General features: G+C 41.6%; 5 protein-coding genes across 5 annotated transcripts; 2 read left to right on the forward strand and 3 right to left on the reverse strand.

The window, feature by feature from the left end:
- The first annotated feature begins 2,834 nt into the window (after window positions 1-2,834).
- LOC116213450 (GDP-L-galactose phosphorylase 2) lies at window positions 2,835-6,085 on the forward strand. The gene is made up of 7 exons (XM_031548398.1): window positions 2,835-3,540; window positions 3,950-4,071; window positions 4,159-4,218; window positions 4,299-4,541; window positions 4,647-4,832; window positions 4,917-5,168; window positions 5,428-6,085. The coding sequence occupies exons 1-7, from the start codon at window positions 3,411-3,413 to the stop codon at window positions 5,791-5,793; spliced, it is 1,359 nt and encodes a 452-aa protein (XP_031404258.1). The 5' UTR covers window positions 2,835-3,410; the 3' UTR covers window positions 5,794-6,085.
- Window positions 6,086-7,613: 1,528 nt separating this feature from the next.
- LOC116214563 (stigma-specific STIG1-like protein 4) lies at window positions 7,614-8,532 on the forward strand. The gene is made up of 2 exons (XM_031549950.1): window positions 7,614-8,011; window positions 8,454-8,532. The coding sequence occupies exons 1-2, from the start codon at window positions 7,614-7,616 to the stop codon at window positions 8,530-8,532; spliced, it is 477 nt and encodes a 158-aa protein (XP_031405810.1).
- LOC116214207 (adenylyltransferase and sulfurtransferase MOCS3) lies at window positions 8,500-11,319 on the reverse strand. Its single transcript, XM_031549545.1, has 10 exons — window positions 10,908-11,319; window positions 10,721-10,813; window positions 10,564-10,619; window positions 10,370-10,434; window positions 10,150-10,224; window positions 9,945-10,023; window positions 9,639-9,786; window positions 9,357-9,475; window positions 9,147-9,263; window positions 8,500-8,996 (listed from the first exon to the last, which is right to left on the reverse strand). The coding sequence occupies exons 1-10, from the start codon at window positions 11,164-11,166 to the stop codon at window positions 8,616-8,618; spliced, it is 1,392 nt and encodes a 463-aa protein (XP_031405405.1). The 5' UTR covers window positions 11,167-11,319; the 3' UTR covers window positions 8,500-8,615.
- Window positions 11,320-11,831: 512 nt separating this feature from the next.
- On the reverse strand, window positions 11,832-15,084 carry LOC116213377 (endoglucanase 11-like). The gene is made up of 4 exons (XM_031548265.1): window positions 14,420-15,084; window positions 13,779-14,192; window positions 13,179-13,433; window positions 11,832-12,668 (listed from the first exon to the last, which is right to left on the reverse strand). The coding sequence occupies exons 1-4, from the start codon at window positions 14,669-14,671 to the stop codon at window positions 11,988-11,990; spliced, it is 1,602 nt and encodes a 533-aa protein (XP_031404125.1). The 5' UTR covers window positions 14,672-15,084; the 3' UTR covers window positions 11,832-11,987.
- A 3,663-nt stretch (window positions 15,085-18,747) lies between these two features.
- LOC116214223 (small ubiquitin-related modifier 1-like) lies at window positions 18,748-20,392 on the reverse strand. Its single transcript, XM_031549583.1, has 3 exons — window positions 20,188-20,392; window positions 19,119-19,268; window positions 18,748-19,015 (listed from the first exon to the last, which is right to left on the reverse strand). The coding sequence occupies exons 1-3, from the start codon at window positions 20,266-20,268 to the stop codon at window positions 18,920-18,922; spliced, it is 327 nt and encodes a 108-aa protein (XP_031405443.1). The 5' UTR covers window positions 20,269-20,392; the 3' UTR covers window positions 18,748-18,919.
- Between the last annotated feature and the right edge of the window lie 319 nt (window positions 20,393-20,711).

A 20,711-nucleotide genomic window follows, 5' to 3' on the forward strand; every position in this document is an offset into this window, starting at 1 on the left:
TTTGGACCACCAGTATAATTTACCTTTATAATTAATATTGTTGTATATTTTGCGGTAATGTTAAAAGTCTACTTTTTCTGCTTAAATTGAACAGTCCATAATGATTTCGAGAAGATTGAACTTGCATGAATTTTCCGTGAGTGAAAATTTTATATTTTACTAAATCTGTGATTTTTGTCTTTTCTTGTTCGCTATTTATTGATAAAATCCTCTCCTTATTATTATTATTTTTTTCATTCAACAAAAAAATAAGGGTAAATTGCATTGGTGGTCCAAAATATTTTACAAATATTTCATTATGGTCTAAAAAGTTTTTTTCGCTACTTGATGATACAAAATATTTCAAAATTGTTTCGTGATGGTACAAACCGTCAACTTGAGCTTGACGTCGTCAAGCCGACGCTGAAGTGTCTACGACGTGTCACCTCTTTACTGACGTGGCCGAAAAATTTTAAATAATTCTAAAAATAATTTTAAATTTTAAAAACTTTTAAAAATAAATTTAAAATTATTTTTATTATTTTAAATTTTAAATAATTTTAATATTAAATTTAAAATTTTTTAAAATTTATTTTTAAAAATAAAAAAATATTTAATTTTTTAAAAAAGAATTTTCAAAATTTTAAAATATTTTTTTCTTAATTTTTTTTCTTAATTTTTACTCTTTTTTGTATTTTTTTGGACTTTTTATATTTTATTTTCTCTTAAATGACGTGGTGCACTATGATTGATTTTACGTAACAAAAGTGACAGATAGGATGCGCCACGTCATCAAAATGTTAATGGCGTTAGGGCCAATTGACGGTTTGTGCTATCATGAAATAATTTTGAAATATTTTGTACCATCATATAGCGAAAAAAACTTTTTAAATTATAATAAAATATTTGTAAAATATTTTGAACTATCAATACAATTTATCAAAAAAAGAAGGAGAAGACGAAGAAGGGGGTGAAAAAGGAAGAAAATGAAAGGTGAGGTTCCGTCAAAATCCGTACGCCGGAGTGGTCCCTCTCCGGGACCAATCCTTTTCTTTTCTTTTCTTTTCTTTTTTGGTAAATTCTCCGTGACCAATCACGACGTTCCATGCAATCTTAGCCACTTATTCAATGCTCTCAGTGTGTGGATATATATTTTCGGAAATATTATTATTATTATTTTTTTGTAGAGAGAAACGGATAAATGTCACATACGATATTTTGAGGCAGCTGAACAGTGGCAACCGAACATAACATGTGAGCGAGAGTGATTTAAAGATCATCTTGTCTAGATCTAGAAAAAAATATAAAAGTTAATTGGTTTATATTGTGTTATTTTCTATTTGATTGGCTCTTCCTTGCCACATCATTCTAAGGAATATCCATTCGTTGCATTTTTGACATTGTCAATAATAGATGGATAAAGGTGAGATTTGAGCAAATTAGAATAACAATTCAACAGCAAGAATAAAAAATAGTCCTAATTTATTAACGTGAATTGATTCAAACAGTTTAACGTTTCTTTCTTAAATAATAACGTGGGTTTAAATTTTATAAACGAAGAAAATTCATATTGAGAGGACTTTACTCCTTAGTAGACCGACTGGACTCGAACTGAATAGTTGAGACCCGATGGGCTTTATACACCGAAGAAAATGATTCCGATTTATTTATCTTCTAATTCACAAATCATGTTATTAGAGAAACTCAGGACAATGTGACGAGTAAGGCCCCGCTCTCTGACCATCACTACTCTTGTGAGATCACCAGTGGTCTTAGAGGTTGCTCGAGATGTCCATGGGATGATGGGAACCGATACGTCGGTGCATTCGATGGATTTCACACCTCAACAGTGCATATATTACGTTAATTGATGTCCTTCTTTTGATTGAAAAAAAAGAAAAAAAGAAAGGGTTTTGGAGTAATAAACAGTTACACCTTCCGAACCCCGGTGCTTTGATGGAGGACGCAATCCCTCATGAAGATGTTAGTGCTCCGCAAGGGATAACTTGCTTGAGCTCTTCCAATTCATGTGCACCTCCTCGTATACTTTTTTACTGGCTACATAAGTGTAATTTTTTTTAACAAAAATACAGGGAGTTTTTTTGTGGTGGGCAGTCGCATCATCACCAAACTTCGAATTTTTATCCGTCATAACTACTACAATCAACGGGGGCGCGTCCCACGGGTGCATAGTGTTAGTCGAGACCATCTTACATGAGCTCTTCCAGTTCATGGACGTCCCTACGCATTCCTGGCTATGGACAATTTTCTTGCGTTAGGAGAATTCTTGCCTTGGGAGAAAACTATAATTGTACGAAAACTCGGGACCATGTGTACCGTTTGATTTTAGAATTGATTTTTAAAATTTTAACTCTACTTAATATACAACAAAAGTTAATAATATAATAATATTTTTTTTCAATTTTTTAATTATTTAATTTAATTTTTAATATGAAATTCTCTCAACTATTCATACATTTTTACACTTTTTTTTTTCATAATTTAACAATACAATCATTACAATTCAATTAAAATCAAAATTCAACTTTATTTAACTCTAAAATCAAACCGACTTAATAGTAATCGCACGTGTATCCGTAAATTTCCTTCATTTCCTTGCGTTAAGAGAACTATAGTTGTACGGAGAGTGTCGAACTTGGGACCACGTGTATGTATCGGTGAATTTCCTTCATCTCCTTGTCTCTCTCAATTATTGTCTCTGTACAGTACCGAAGAAGGGGAGAGAGAAACTGTCGTGAAAAAGAAGGGGGGAGAGAGAGAGAGAGAGCTCATCAGCTGCTGCAATCACAGCCACAGCCCCTCCCCCATCTCTTGCCTATATAACTGTCCATATCCACCCCTCATCCCCTCGCCCCCCATCAAGAAGGAAAGAAGAAATCAGTCTATACGTAGCTCTCTTCTTCCTCTTCCAAGAAGAAAAACGGAAGCTTTAGCGAGAGAGAGAGAGAGAGAGTCGGAGAGATCAGAGATCGACCCCGCTAAGCATCGGGAGGTTGCAGATCAGCTCAGGGCAGGAGGAGAGAAGGTGGGTTTTCCTCAGATACGAGAGTTGAGAGCTTTGGTTGTTTGGGGTAAAACCCGGGCCTAGACGAGTTGTAGACATCACGGCTATACACGGAGTACCCCTCATTCATGCCCGCCCCGTACGACACCGGCGGTCTGTGATCAGCGTGAACATCGCTAGCAACCCTTCACCGCACGGCGGCCGCGGCGCCCTCCCCTCCGAAGGTGGCAGCCCCTCTGACCTCCTCTTCCTCGCCGGTGGCGGTTCCCTCCTCCCCCAGTTCTAGGCAGCTATTATCTATATAGTGCTGTGGTAGTCCTACTACTGTTCTAGCTCCGTACTTGTTGTGTACTTCTTTCGTTCTACTTCAGAGTATTTGTGTGTGAAATTATCTGTTGAGAGGAAAATGAGTTTGATGCTGAGGATCAAGAGGGTTCCGACCGTCGTGTCTAACTACCAGAAGGAGGAGGCCGAGGAGGGCGCCCGCCGTGCTGGGGGCTGCGGCCGCAACTGCTTCAACAAGTGCTGCCTCCCTGGTAAATTTCACTCTCTTCCTTCTTGAAAGAGTTCTCCTTTTGTTCTTTTCTGTTCGTATATCTCGTCCAGAGGATTATCGATGCCTAGAGAACTCGATGTAGAGTTCGATTTGTGCATATTGTGCCTTGATGGTTTCCGTAGAAAGGCCGCATCTTGTTGTTTAATTGAATCTTGGAGACTCTGAATAAGCATAGAGATTGCTAGTGTGACTGGCTTGGATAAGTTTGTAATTTCGGTAACATGATTCCTGGAAGGGACTATGACTAAAGTCGAATCTGGAGACTATGGAATCGAAAGAACAGGGGATGAGATTTAGGCCAAGATGAGAAGGCTTTAATTGCATCAGTTATAACAGATTGTATGTATGCTTATGTAGTTGACACGGTGTTATATGGGTTTGTATGTTAGGGGCAAAGCTCCCCCTTTATGCTTATAAGAGGGCGGACAGCATTGCCAATGAGAAGTCTTTGGTTGGGCTTGAAGATTCGGAGGCTCCCATGGCCTTTCTCGACTCGCTCGTTCTTGGCGAGGTAAGTGATTTCCAATTTCTGCTAATTCACCGAAAGTTTATAATCTTCAAGTCAGTCTAAATGTCGGTTACTGCCCTTTTGTCATAGTGGGAGGATCGGATGCAGAGAGGTCTATTTCGCTACGACGTCACTGCCTGTGAAACTAAGGTGTTTTATCTCAACCTTGTCTTGGTAGATTTTGCTGAAGTTGATAAACATCTCATTTCGTGGTAATACTTTTGCTTCAGGTAATTCCTGGTAAGAATGGCTTCATAGCTCAGCTAAACGAGGGCCGCCACTTGAAGAAGAGACCAACTGAGTTCCGAGTCGATAAGGTTCTTCAGCCCTTTGATGGGAACAAGTTCAACTTCACCAAAGTTGGGCAAGAAGAGGTCCTTTTCCAGTTCGAAGCGAGTGGAGATGGTGAAGCCCAGTTCTTCCCGGAGGCGCCTATTGATGCTGAGAACTCCCCGAGTGTTGTTGCCATTAATGTATGTTCTTCCATATAATTGTTTGCTCTGAAATTCTTGTTCACCCCTTTTCTTGGAACTGTCTTAAGGCAAGATTACTTATGTTCGTAAAATTACTTAAAACAGGTCAGTCCGATCGAATATGGGCATGTGCTGTTGATCCCTCGCATCCTTGATTGCTTGCCGCAGAGGATTGACCATGAAAGCTTCTTGCTTGCCCTTCACATGGTCGTGGAAGCTGATAACCCGTTCTTCCGGCTTGGGTATAACAGCCTCGGGGCATTTGCTACTATCAACCACCTCCATTTTCAGGTAATTTACGGGTAACTTTCATGAATTCGTGAAATAGCTTATTATGGTTTGTTTCATTAATTGTATGGGGTTATACTGCTGTAGGCATACTACCTTGCTGTACCCTTCCCTGTCGAGAAGGCTTCCACCAAGAAAACCACCACTCTTGGAAATAGCGCAGTGAAGGTATCTGAACTCAGAAACTACCCTGTGAGGGGTCTTGTCTTCGAAGGTGGAAATACTCTGGAAGATTTGTCCAATGCAGTCTCAGACTCGTGTGTTTGTTTGCAAGAGAACAACATACCTTACAATGTCCTCATTTCTGATTGCGGCAAGCGCATCTTCCTCTTCCCACAGGTAAATCTTAGAATTTAATCCAAAATCTCTCTCCAGAGACTTCATTAGCAACTTTTGCCATCTGACGTCTTAGCTACTGTGTTGTGTATCTCGGGAAAGGGAAAATGTGTAACTACAAAGTTCAAAGATTTGATTTCCGCCGAACATCATTTTTACTGAAAACTGTAGATTTGAAGAATTGCAGATCTAATGTGCTATATATGTTTCGCATCGGAGATTTTTTACTCACCCCTTTACTTGTATGAACGTACTTAAACAGTGCTATGCTGAGAAACAAGCTATGGGGGAAGTGAGGTCTGAGCTTCTCGATACCCAAGTGAACCCAGCTGTGTGGGAGATCAGTGGACACATGGTACTGAAGAGGAAGGAGGACTATGAGGGGGCTTCCGAGGAGAACGCATGGAGGCTCCTAGCAGAGGTCTCCCTTTCCGAGGAGAGGTTCCAGGAAGTGAAAGCTCTCGTCTTTGAAGCCATTTCTTGCAGCCTTAGTGATGCTGATACTGCTTCTCAGAACCCGTCCGAGGAGGATGTGGAGGATCAGTCTGCAGAGGATATGCTTGCAATGCAGCAGGGGTCCCACACTGCTATCATAGCTGGTACCCATGACTGCCTTGTTATTCAGTGAGAAGCAACCCAGGGCTTTTCGCAGAGTCCCGACTATGAGCTTTTATGACCTGGGATGGTGATTATTATTATCATTTGTACTCGGTTTGAGTCTTATTGAGTGGTATCTGGAATAAGCAAACTCTGTTTGCACTGTTCAGTTGTAAGTATGTCGAACTCCGTTGCCGTGTCCATTACATGTGTCTCTGTCTCGTACTTTGGAACTGAGACACTGTGCCCTGTGGATTATGTAACATGAGATACTGTGGTCGGTTTGCTAATGCATTAAGAATTAGTACGATAACATTCCCGCCTTGGCAGCTCTGAGCTATTTATGTTCCGGTTTCTCTGATCGCATCTGGCATGTTCGATTTGATTATCGTAGATATGCAGATTATCGATCTTCTTTTCTCGAGGCCCCCGTTAATTCCCTAGGCATTCCTCCTAACAAATCCTATAGCCCAAAGAGCCCACTAGTAAGCCCAATCCACCATGAAACCAGCTGAAACCCTAACTAATCAAAGCCGACATCAACTTCTTCTTCTTCTGCCTAGTGCATTATCCATTGAGATTGGAGGGATTAGCTTGGGGGAAGGATGAAGAAAGGGCTACACCCGCAGATGCAATGGATATCGTACGTGACGCAGAGCGGGAGGCTGATGCACGTCATGATGACGAGGATCCACGATGTCGGCAAGGTCTACCACTTCCGGGCTAAGCGTCAGATGGCTCAGAGCCTCGGCCAGGTCGCTAAGTTCAAACGCCGCTACGAGCAGCAGCAACAGCCGGAGGAGGAGAATGCCGGCAACGACGACAAGCAGTGATCTTTTGCAAATTTTTATCGGATGTAACAATGAGCAATGTCTCTTTCAGTTTTTCGATATTTTCTTATGTAGGTACTTGAGCCTAGTCGAGTTTAGGACAGGAACCTCTGTATTATGCTCCATTTTCTCCTGGTTTCCGATTCTATGCAACTCTAAAGAACATTCTTGAATGTCAGTTGATAAGATCTTGACAAATGCTCCATCTCCATGCTTGAATTGATATTTAATGCGTTGTTGGGATTGGGATATGGAGAACTCAAATGGTAAAAAATAACGGGAAGGAAATTCGAATGGAAGAGCTATGGCTCATTGCAATGCTTCCGTTCAAAGGAACCATAAACGATAATATACTCCCCTTGGCTCTTCGTGCGTTAGTAACCGGCTTTCTACTCCGACCGGGATGTGCTTCATTGGCTCGGTGACCGAGTTTCGGTCGAAATTCTAGTTCCATGGGAACTTTTATAGATGTTCATAGTAGCCCAAGCGATCGAATTGTCACATCAAGTTTTGTACGCTAATACCCGGCAAATTTTGCTTCAATTGATGAATGTTATTCATTTTGGAGGGCTCATAAAGTCTTGAGGATATTTTTTAAAAGTAAAATCAGACAAATTATGGCTTTAAAGAAGACTTTCTCCCCATTTACACAGTTACAACTATACATGGTTCATAAACGACCGACCAAATTAATAACTTAATTAAAATCTATAATTTTTTTTTAAAAAAAAAAAGGTCTCGGAGGAAAATAATGTCTCGATCACATTTACCCCCCAAAAAAAGTCTCGATCACGAATTTCTTCAATTTCATCCCACACCAAAGCTCCATCACCCTCAAGCATGCCTTATGCCTCATTAGGTAAGGAAAACATGAACTCCTCTGTGCTTCTCCCCCATGATTATAACTCTTCAGTAACTATTAAGCTTCCCTTCCGAACTTATAAATACCGGAACAAGGCCGCGGGTTGTCGTTGTCTCACAATCATTAATGACTCGAGTTAACAATGCCCAAGTCGCCATAATGTCGTGGGTCATGCTATGCGCTGCGCTTGCTTTGGTCCTGGAAGGTGTACAGGCGACTGCGACGAGTAGTAGCAGCACATGGGTTGCTGATCATAACAATGCTACGAATGCCTCGTTAACAGTGTCGAAATGGTGGAGGCGGAGGGACCCGGATGACCCGCGAGCTCAAGGGTGCCAGAAACGGCCGTGGATATGCAATCAGGGCCAGGTCCCACCTTTCCGGATGCGATGCTGCAGGAACCGGTGCGTCGATATCCTTTCCGACCCAAACCACTGCGGGCAGTGCCTGATAAGGTGCCCCTACACCTGGCAGTGCTGCTTCGGCCTATGCAGGAACATCAACAGGAACCCATTGCACTGCGGGAAGTGCTTCAACCGGTGCCCTTTTGGGGTGCGGTGCGTGTACGGGATGTGCGGATACGCTCAGCCCCAGCCCCCATGTCCACCGCGCGGTCCTGGATCACCCCTATGTCCACCGCGCGGACCCAGATCGCCCTCATGTCCTCCACGAGGTCCCAGATCGCCCTCATGTCCACCGCTCGATCTCAAATCAAAACCACCTCGCTCGATCTCAAATCAAAACCACCTCGACAGCCATTCCCTTATCCACCCCAGATGAGGTTCCCACCAGAACTTCCTCAGGCGCAGCAGCTCCCACCTGATTCACAACAACGATCACCCCGACCCAATTAGACCCACAGTGATCCACTTCTGGAATAATTGCCCGTGGCTCGTATTTCGCATGCAACAGACGCCTTTCAATTTCTTTCTGTTTTTATTGCCGTCGATGAATATAGTATTTAAGCATTGTCATGATAAAATTGCCTTTCTATTCTAGTATTGTTTATGGCTCTCATGTCATGCTAAGACAAGAAGCTGGAAGATTATGGTACCTGTGTAACTGTGTGTTAAAGTAAGCAATCCCCGTCTCTGTCTCTTTTATGTTGTCGAGGTACATTGGAAATGATTTACATATACCACAAATAGGCCGCAACAATGGCTAATAGGTTGGGAAGTTTGGGTCTACATCACGAGCCCAACCCTCAATTCCTCCGACTATATCCTTTGCAAAAGGGAACCCTACCTTCTGAAGGTACTCCACGGCTCGTTGAGAATCATTACCTCTTCTACAAACAACGTATAAGCTTGCACCTTTGCCGTCTTGCATCTCCACTCCCTTCAGCGCTGAGGAGATCTCAGCCACCCGACTCTCTAAGGTCGGGAGCGGGACGTTCAAAGCTCGGGGGAGAGAGACGATCTTGAAGTGGTGTGCAGGCCTCACGTCCACCAGAACGTGTGCTTCCCCATTCTTAACTATCTCGCTGTACTCTTTGCTGCTTATTCTGGAGTCTTGCGGAAGAAGATTTAACTTCAATGGTGACTGCATCCAAAGGGAAAAAGCTCAAACTGTTATGCAGAGAGAATATGAGATGCTATTGGTCTATTAACTACACAGTGTGACGATTTAATTAAGAAACTTCAAGCAATATGAAAGGCATTGCCCGGAGAAAAAACATTTAATATTAATTACTGCGAGCATTGGAGACTGAGTGAACTTCTCATAGTCAAATATCCGGAATTGTTCTTTTGTGAATCCTGTGTTTTCACCGCATGCCGCACATTCCAATGACCTCCCTCTGATCTTCACCTGTAGGAACAGAAATCAGCTCATACCAAAGATATATATATATATATATTCCATAAAAATCCTCCCATGTTCGATAGAAAGAGCAGCACTTACAATCCGAATTCGTGCTGATAATGCATCAAGCAAGAGCATCCTCCCAGAGAGTGGTTCACCAACTTCACTTGCAATCTTAATGGCCTCCAGGGCTTGAAGACAGCCAACGATACCAGGAACTGCCAAGGGGGCCCAAAAACAGACGATGGTAAGAAGTTCAAGAAGAGCACAAGAAAGACGCTACATGCAGACTAGATTTAATGAGAAGTATTAAGATGGTATATCCTAAAAGCTACGTATATGAGAATAATTAGCACAGTTGTACTTCACGGATTGGCTTACCAACACCAAGAACTCCGCTATCCGAACATCTTTGACATGCTGTGGTAGGCGGTGGAGTTGGAAACAAGCAACGGTAGCATGGGCCTCCCTTATAGTTGTACACTGTAAGCTGCCCTTCGAATCCAATAGCAGCTCCCGATACAAGAGGCTGAATGCAAAAGGCCGACACCAATTAAGAATGTAAACGGAATACTTCGCGGTACCACTTGATAGCTGAATAAAGATGTCTTCCACTCTCTTCCAATCTTCATTTGAGAAAAGTAATGGTACAATGATCTAAAAAGAAGAGGTATCAACAATTCTTACCTTGCCCAGTACCACGCAGCAATCACTGATCATGTAGCGGCTCGGAGCGTTATCTGTCGCATCCACAACTATGTCATATCTATGAAAGAGTTTCGTCACGGAACACAAAATATCATACAACGTACAAAATTATGAGAAAATTGAATTAATTAAAAGGGCTTTGCAGGAAAGCACAAAGATATCAACTGATCAAACTCAAGGATACTTGCTCATAATTTCCAGAGCATTGGAAGTGCGTAAGGCCTCTTTGTGTTCCACGATCTGAATGGTCGAGTTGACCCTGAAGTTATGAATGAACTCAAGTACCATCAAGACGCACCATTATTATTACTAAAAAGATCCCTCAAGCAATATGCCCAACAAAAATTACAAATTAAAGAGTTCAAACACAAGCTGCAATGAGTGCTGCCAGAGAAGTCACGTACGCACGACAAGCAGCAGCGGCAGACTCCACTTTGGGCCGACCAATGTAAGCTTCGGTATGGATAATCTGAAAGACGACAGGATCAAAGCTAACTGATTGAAAATCGAAGATTGATAAAGAAGAAGAAGAAATCTCTGTTGATGCTATCGACTCATGTCAATGAGGACAATAGTTAATGGAATTAGAACCAAGTACCTGCCTGTGCATATTGTTCAGCTCAACCACATCATTGTCCACAATACCCAACCGACCTGGTCGGATTAAAGGCAAGAGATTCAGAAACCATAGCGCCTAAATTGCGAAGCTTGCAAGCATTGAGCTTAAGCTACAAATTGCAAGGACTAAGGCTTACCGACGCCGCAAGCTGCTAGGTATAGCAGAGCAGGGGATCCCAAACCTCCGGCTCCCACAACGAGAATCGACGACTTCCACAGATTCGACTGAGCTGCAGAAATTGTTCAATGAACCCAAATTTTATGTTTAAAAAAGAGGGGAAAACTGCAAGAATGAACTGAAGTTCCAATTTTCAACTCACTGACCTTGAACTCCGAAAGAAGGGAGCAAGAGCTGCCGGCTGTATCTGTAAATCATATCAGGCGAGAGGCCATGCTCAAGGCCCAGGTCGACGGGGGCGGCCAGGGTACAGGAGCCGTTGCTCGAGATGGCTCCGGTTCCATGGTCCATGTCGCGGAGCTGGGCCTCCAGAGCTGATATTCGGCTCTCTATGTCGGCCTTAGCTGCGTTGAGCGATTCGATTTCCCGGCGGATCGCAGTTCCGGCGGCTCCGTTGGAATCCATTTCCGGGGGCAGACGAGCTTGAGCGAAGTTCCCTAAACCCTATCTGAGCACACAGGGATATAGAGAGAGAGTGAGGTTTTCACTATTTACCCGTTGACTGTAGCGCCGCCAGCCACGTCACCATCTGGATTTTCTTCTTCTTCTCTCTCTCTCAATTACAAGGGGCACATGAGGGTTTAGTAACTAAAATAAAAATACAACTATTAAAGGACACAGTTAGTTCGATAGAGAATATTGAACATAAAATTTCTTGATTACAAAATAATGACGTATGCTACTATGTTACACTATTTTTTTCTCAACGACTAGACATTTGATTATGAACCACTTGAACCCAAAGCCCGACTGCAGTAACATCCTAATGGCCCAAGCCCAAGCTTTCCGAGTTGACTGAATTGAGTCAACGGCCCATGTAGACCTAAGAATAGTTTGTGACTGGACCATTTGACTCGTAAAAGAGGCCCATGTGCTACAAGAATAAGATGTTAGTAGAAAGTTATTATTATTATTATTATTATTATTTTGGTGAAAAGATGAAAGTTGAAGGTTAATGTTGAACTCGAATATTTCCAATGATCCTTAAAAAAAAAAAAGGAATAATGAACTCTAGATGACCGGAATTGATTACAAAATACTGTAGTTTTAAAAGGAGGCCGACCAACCCTTCTATTTTCCTTAATATTGGTACAATATAAGAATCGGAAATTATAAATATGGCTTTCCTTTTGGTTGTCAATGAAAATTTGTATTTTATTGGCCGATGACCTTTTCCCCTTTCCTCCGTATAAAACAATTTGGCATGTCTTTGTGTCATATAATAATCAGCTTAAAGAAACTAATGGCTGCGAATTGGAATCGGAAGATAGATGATCTTCATCTAATCCCCTCAACTTAGCCAAGACGCCCACTAACATCGCCGTATTGTAAGTACAAGCCTCCGTTTGCATGTAATTCGACCTTTCATCCCTAAACAGGTCCGTTTCATCGGGCCCACCAACGAGGGCCCCTACAACGACATTCGGGTTCGGGCGGCCCTTTCGCCCGAACCAGTTATCGTACCCCTGCGTGCACCCGATGAAGCCTTTGTTCCTCCGGTACGACTCCGTGGACGCACCCCGGTGGTGCACGCGCTGAGGGTACCGAGATCCGTACCCGACTAGGTAGCTCATGGCCATCGGGTTATCGCCGAGGATGTAATGGACTTGTGATTTCACGAATCCGAGGATCTCTTCCGGGCCCAGTTGTTCTCCTCCTCCGCTGCATGTCAGCTTCTGGCCGGTGGACCGGAGGTGGTCGGAGTAAACGGTGAGCAGGAACGCGGCGCTGGATACGTACTGCATGTTGTTCCACTTGCGGATGTACAGTAAGCCGCCCGGAGTACGTCGTACATTGGTCGAGTTGCTTCTATTCAGGCACGCGCAGATATAGTACTCCGCCTTTGGACGATACTCCTTGAATACGCTCTTGTGTTGCTCCTCCTCGACTTTTCCTTGATCCAGCAGCTGCATTAACCCATAGTCCAATGAGGAGCTCAGTAAGGTGATATTGGACTTCAGTACAAATGCAAAATCCTTCTTTTATAGGAAATTCGACGAGAGTTGAATCGGAAACATTTTTGTTCAAATTAACCAGGTGTATCCTACTGTGTACTAGATCTCATTTCTTCAAAATCCCTAAACTATGTTAGCATTAATTGCAAGCATGCATTAATTCGAGGAGAACAGCGGGGATGGTCTTGCAACAATTAAAGGGTGGGCCATCTCACATGAAACTAGCAAATACTTTCCTTGGATGTGAACCAATTGCATCGAGGCTTCATAGTCGAAGCTTGGCCATCCATCTCGACGCATGGATGACTTGCTTAGAATTCATATTATTTATGAGCATGGTTTTAGAACCGTACTGCTGGCGTCACATCACGATCGATCGATCACTTGGATCTGAAGCCAAGTTAAGGTTACATATATATTAAATGAGTGAGCGAAGGGCATTGATTTCATTAGAACACACACCGTGGAAGCGATGAGTTGGAGGCCCGCGTACTTGACGTCCCAGCTGAATTCGGACATGGCCCAAGTGATCCCACCGAGGGAGTAAGCGTTTGCCGCCACGAAATCCAGGTAGGAGCTGTCGGTGGTGGCCTTGTAGAGCCACAGCGCCGCCCACAACAGCTCGTCCCCGTACCCACTCACCGACGGGTAATACCCCTTTGCCGTTGGCACGCTCTCGTCGTATTTTTTCCTATACTTTTCCGCAAACTCAAACAACTATACAAGAATGACATTACCATTATCAGATTGAGAACCGACAGTCAAAACTCAAACATCCTCCGTCACATCATGACATGACAAATTATATATTCACAAAATAGGCAGTACTGACAAGTTCTCAAACACGAAAGATTATAGGTTACGATCATTAATTATTGATTAGTGAAATTTTTCTAATGATCAAAAGCAAAATGTGAATAAACAAGAAGGAATTTGGTTATGGTAATATTATTTAAACAGCTCTTAAGTTTCGGTAAGTACAAATGGTTTACCAACCACACAAATATGGGTAGCTACTCAATTAACGACCCTATGAGTTTCATGCATTATTTAATAACATACCTGTTGTGCATGATACAATAGCAGGTGGGAATAATGTGGGTTTGTTTCCCTAAACACTATGGACGCAGCCGCCATCGCAGCCGCTGTCTCCCCGGCCACATCGGATCCCGGGTTCTCCTCATCGACCTTGAAGGCCTGCCGGGACGTCATCATGTCCTCCGGCCTCTGCCAGCAGTAGTGGTCCGTATATCCATCTCCAACCTGAGCCCATAGAACGCGAGGATGTGTGTGGGCTTTTATTAAGTAGTCCGTCCCCCACTTGATGGCCTCGAGGGCATGGTCTAGCTCGCCGGCAGCCGCGATCTGCTGACCGTATTCAATGACGCCCCACGACAGCATTGTAATGGTGAAGGCCATCGGGAGGCCGAACTTGACGTTGTCCCCCGCGTCGTAGTAGCCTCCCACCAGGTCCACCTTCACATCATCAATCAATCAAAACATCACATTGCATGAATATAGTACCCAAAAGAACTATAAAAGATTTTCCAGAAGTGTTTCTTCGTGTTTAGAATACTAAAACCGAAATGAAATGAATGTGATTCCATTGCAGTGGATCAGTGATCGATATCGGAAGTTTCATGCCAAAGCAACCATGCACATATATTTTCCGTGCGCTTACTGCGTGCTTAATAAGTTATTACCCCTTGTTCGAGGCCATCGGTGAGGCCGGAGTCGGCACGCCAGGTGACCCGCTGTCTATGGGGCAGACGGCCGGAGCGTTGGGCCTCAAAGTAGAGAAGGCTCTTGGCAAGCGCATCCCCATAATCGAACTTCGGCCAGGGCTGACACGATGGCAGGGAGGCAAAGACGACGAGTACAAGAACGATAGACCAATGTCGGAGAATAATCCTCGGAGATTGCCGGAGCGGCAGGGCCTGTTCTCTCTCCTCCATCTGTGCCTGGTCTGTCTCGTAGATGGAAGAGAGACGGCTGGTCAGTGAGGCAATGGTGGACGTTCAATTTGGTTCATTCAGTTGGGGTCAACACATATATGGGGAAGAGACTCTATCATGCTCCTGGAGCAAGGTGCTTTGTGCAGTGTCTGACATGGTGTGGGCCCATGGAGGCATGACAAGCAAGGGACCTGGGCCCACCATGCACCCGGTTCACCTGTGAATTCATCGAATGCGGAGGAGAATCTATTGGCTATTGGACATGCCATTGCCAGACCATCAGAGAAGTCAGCGAAGGGCGATTCCAGTGTTTCTTCCCATTCTCTTAAATGATTATTATGACGATGATGATGATTATTATTATTACTTTTAGCCTCGTAAGCTATTAATCATAGAGCAAACGAGTTCATTATACAATCCAAACTCCAAAGTGAAAGGGGAAAGCACGAAATATCCATCCATTTCGTCCTATAAATATTGAGTCAATCTCCATTCTAAAAACTCAAATCAATAGTTAGTCATATACTATTTCTTATAAATTCATGTATTTCTTATTAATATTCTGATATATGACAATAAGTTCCAACACAATCAATATATTCGGGCACCTCATGATCCATCATACACATATGTATGTGTATATGGGAAAATACACTGCGTTTACGCTGAGGTTGCTAAATCGATATAAATGGAAGCTGTGGGCTTCTTAATAGCGAAGTGCGGTATTTGTTTCAGCAAGTGTCCTTCTGAGTAAACAAAATTCTAGACATGTACAGAGCTTTTGGGATGCATTACTCAATAGGACATTTATAATGGTTAAATACTTAAGTGTGATTTTTCATTTTCAGATACCAAAATACATACCATAAAAAAAAAAAAACAACAACAACAACATCGAATTTGATATTTATAGCTGTCCTTTGGAGCAATCTGCTCTCCTCTTACTCAATTTGGGATGCACTGATGTTCGGATGCTAGCATGGATCTATTTATGACCGGCCATAACTTTACATATATGGCAGACGCTCACCATCTATGATATAACGTATTGATGTGGTGAGAAAGAACCAATAAGAATTGTTTAACGAAAAATAATTCTGGCAATTATCTGAGTAATTAGCATCAATTCATCTATTTCATGCAATTTAATTGGTACTTTCTCGCGACATGTGACGATATATGATCACCCAATAACTTCTCTGTAACATATAATGACAAATACATAATGGTCGAGGATTAACATTTTATTTTAAAATGTCAAATCGGCAAGTCCTCGGTTCGTCATTGACTTACCCTTGACGTACCCCAAACGCATTTATGTATTAAGCATTGATAAATAATCAACAACATTAATTAGTTCATGAAAAATAATTGAAGCATTCTCTAATCGATATATCATCAATATAAAATAATTGAAACATTCTCTAAAATCTATCGATTTGCTTAAAACTTGAACCCCGACCTTTTTCATTCATAACTTTTCTACTATAAAATTCTAAATAATAAATATTAATTAAAATTACCGGTAAGTGCTTTGAATCATACATGCTTAAAAATAATCTACATACAATAGAAATGCATATCTAATTCAATAATGACAGTTAAAAAGATTAACTATTCATTTAGATGGCTGTAAAATAAGTATATTTGAAGTTAAATTTTTATTATTTAGCACATGTAACAATAATTATCGTTCACAATACTGAAAATAAAAGATAATCCAATTTTGATAAACAATAAAACCATTTTAATGTAATTCAATAATTAAAATTGAAAATATAAATTAAAATAAAAGCTTTGTTTGTTAATATAATAATGATTAAATATATGGAATAATCTTGAATTTGCTTTATGGATCGATTCACTCAAATTTTCATGGAACAAAAAGTCTATTTAATAACATATAGATATGTAAAAATAAAATTACATTCGCATTAACATATGATAATCCATTTTTTTGGATGTGATGTCCAGACCAACTTGCAAGCTTGAGTCACCATCCAATCTCGGGTTTGAACAATAAACATAATTTGATTAAAATTAATATTTCTTAAATAAAAAAATTAAGAATATTTATATCTACCGAAAAAAGTAAGAATATTTATAAGTGACATGAAAAGATAAATTGTTGTAGAGAATGTAGAAATAAAAATATAAATGTTGGTCTTCAAAACAAAGCATTTCGATTATAAAATACTGTGCTAACGCAAAATGCACTCACGAAACAATAGACTAAGTAAATTCAATAAAATTGATAAGTAAGTTTATATTAATTTAAATTGACACTTTCAAATTGTAGGAATTCTTTATTATCTCTAGAGGATATAACATGAACTCAAAACATTAAAGTGTTTTTATATAATTATTTGATGTTAAAAATTAATTATTTTTTTAAAGAAATGATAAGAATCAAACTCATTACAGTAATTTTGGTTATATTAAATAAATTTAAATAATAAAATAAACATATTTTTGCTAATAATGATGATCTTATGGAGCACGCGGGTTAAATGGCTAGCGAAGGACAAACAATATCTCATTGATCGGTGGATTTCCTTTTCCATGCGATACATAAAGAATACATAACTGAATGGATTAATCCACAAAATGTGGTTCTTGTGATTCTCCTCCCATAATTGTCTATCCATCGTGACGCTGCGTAATGGACAAGGAATCTTCTTTAGATTGTAGCAGACTTGTGGACTAGCAAGAAATTGGAAAACGTGTATTCCCCATGGGAAACTGGGAGTCCTCAAAACGTTTCCTTTTCCGTTCTCCCTTTTTGGCCCATTTTTTCCCATTCGATTATAAAAGAGTTTGGTGGATCGAATTTAATGAAATAAAAATTCTAATAGCTAATAAAAAAGTATGGGTGATTTTACCACGAAAATCGAACTCGAAATATTTCAATCACTATAGGAGGGGGCGTATGCAACTGTACCATTCTCTCTCTACCCTTAGATTTTCGATCACTTTGCTTTCGAAGGGAGTCCATGGACATCTCCTCCCCTCAACTATACCGGTCATAATCTCTCTCCAGACCGAACGTGAATCAGGTGAGGGGAGTATGACTGCCTAATCGGTATGCAATATCCAGTCGGGAGATGTTTCTGCGGTTGATGTGGTAAAAATACTGGGAATTTCGGACATTGGTACTGAGGTCCTTTCTCTTTTCCTCCTCCTCCTTTGCCAAGAGCTTCCTCTCGTTCTCGCCTCTGCAGTGTTGAAGATGAAGGAAATTACTACACGGCAGACTATCACAACACACGAGCTATGAAGTTCCCATTAGATAGTACTAGACGACTTAGAGATGTCACCTTAATTTCGACATCCTCTCCTGACAAGCTTCCATCATTCTGTCGGAGTCTACATAGCTAACCTGACTAGGGGAATTGTATATGGCTGGCTAATAATCATTGACTATAGGAATTTTCATTTTATATTTCCACGAATGTAAGTTGTAAAATTCCATTTGGGCATGTTTTGGGAAGGTGACTATCTTAAGAATTCAAGTCACTCTCATCAAGTAAATTATGTATCACAAGGGAATCCTCTCCTATAAGGATTCATTGTGGGCCTTGCTTGGGTCGCAAGGAACTCAATTGTGGCCCCAATGATGGGCCGGCAGGGCTGGGCTGCTGAAAGAAGTCCCACGGATAGTCCAAGCAAACTGCCTTCAACAGTTCAAAGCACATAAGGTTGTATTTAATTTTAGAGTTGGGTAAAGCTGAATTTTGATTCTAATTGATTTGTAACGATTGTATTGTTGAATTATGAGAAAAAATATGAAAAAGTAATGAATAATTAAAAGAAAGTAATGATTGTGTTATCGAATTGTGAAAAAAAATAATACTAAATAGTTGAGAAAATTTAATATTAAAAATTAAATTAAATTATTAAAAAATTAAAAAAAAATAATAATTGTATTATCGAATTAAAAATAAGTGGAGTAAAGTGAAATATAATTAAAAAAATTTGATTAACCAAACAGCCCAGCAACTCAACGAGAATCCTCGAGCCCTGCTAACGATCAGTATCGATGCAGAGAAAGGACGAACATTGACACAGACCAATAATTAGGACTCCCTGAAACCAAGTAATGTGACCTTTCATCAGGGAAATCATCGTTCTTTGAGGTGTGCTATAATTAGGCATGGGGACGCAGTTCAAGTAATAGTTAATGTATCATCGATTACACGGTTCCAAGTCTCAGATTTACGACAATGTTTCTAGGCAAGTACGAGACACCTAATATAAAGCATTTGAGAAGGCCGATGTGATTGCCTTGGCCCCTCCCGTCTGGTGAAGCATAGCATCGATCTCATCCCCATCCTCCATCTCTAGCTGCAACAATGAACAATTGAGTTACATTAAAAACTCGTAAGGATAACAAGGACACCAAGAGAGAGAGAAAGAGAGAGAGAGATGGACGGAATGTGCGAGCGACCTCATCTGGAGTCTGCTCGCCCCGGAGACGGCGGCCATCAAACAAGAAAGCAATGGAGTTGAGCTCCACTGACTGCCGGTCACAGTACGCATTCATGAGCTTCTTCAGCTGAGTGCTTCTCTTGATGCGAAAGAACACTTCGTTGCCATCCTACAGAGAATAAGATTTCAGAAGGTTGTGCCAAAACATCCTTCTTTCTATACCATTGCACACTAATAACTATAGAGCCACATGCTCTTCGTGCTAAACCAAACCTCACTAACACAAACCTAAGCCTTATAAATAACTATTATAAGATATGGAGCAATGCCACCAGGATATCCATGTAACACACGATAGGCAGGCAACAGTTCGTTCTTGCTCTGTGAATTAAGACTTCACAGATTTTAGACATCGCTTCAATCGATAACATTAATCAAGCTGAAATAATCTAGAGTTACTTCATTAGACAGTCTCGACGACTTTGTCTCCCGAGGTCGTCGGGTAACCTTGAAATAAACAGCAACAGAAAGAGCCACATGCTCCTAATGAGCAAAACCAGCACCGATCAACACACTTTATGATACATGGACTCGAGGCTTGGGTGCTCTTAAGCTAATAAAGTGGATGTCACCAGAAACAAATAGCTCTCGATCATCTCATACCTCTAATTCACCTTAACCAATCACGTTTGCTACTAAACAATTGCAATTTGCAACATATTCATGTGCAGGGAAAGAAAACCGATATGGTGCCTGCAACCGAGCAATCGGACACTAAGGAATTCGACATATCACTAGATAAAACGAAAGCAGAGTAGGTTTTCAGCAGAAGATCAGCCATAACAAACGCACGTATCTCCCAAGCCCTAGCTTCCGTACATAACTCTAAAGCGCTAACCTCAAATTCGAGAAGATCATAACCCTATCAGGCAAAGAACAGGCAACAACCAGGCCAGCAACGATCAAATCTTTCGGAACAACACCGAGCATCAACTATCACATTAGCATCAGCGACATAATAACGGGGAAGCAAACATCACAGAGAAGAGCAAGCGCGAGTGAGTTGGGGGGGGGGAGAGGGGATTGACCTGGCCCTTGACTTTGAGGTTGATGTGATTGGACTGGTCGCCCGGCTTCTTGTCCTCCTCTTGGTTCGTGACGCCCGACATTTTTCCTCTCCTCCGTCCGATCCGATCGCCGGGGAGTTTCCGATTCGGCTCCTTTGCAGCTTCTGGTGATTGTCACTGACCTAACCTTGCTTGCCTCAATTGGTCTGTCAGGGCGGAGTGGAAGAAGAAAGAAAGATGTGATATCGTGTAGTCAACGTCGAAGGTCAATGAACCGCACGAATTCAAATTGACGGCTCCCGTTTCATCGAGGAGACTGATCGGACGGCCGGACTGGTGGCTTCTTATACATGGCAAACGACGTCGTGGGGGGAGAACTACTCGATAGGCCTTTCCCATCTCAACCCTCCTCAAGTGTCGACATGAGGCCATCCGACTGATATCTTAACCGAGTTCCCGACTTAAAAGATTTGGATAACATTTTCCGGCGAGAGCATTGGGACTAGAGGTTGGGACCACATTTTCTACTGGATATGATCGTGCGT

The sequence above is a fragment of the Punica granatum genome, chromosome 7, assembly GCF_007655135.1.
Source record: "Punica granatum isolate Tunisia-2019 chromosome 7, ASM765513v2, whole genome shotgun sequence".
Taxonomy (NCBI): Eukaryota; Viridiplantae; Streptophyta; class Magnoliopsida; order Myrtales; family Lythraceae; genus Punica; species Punica granatum.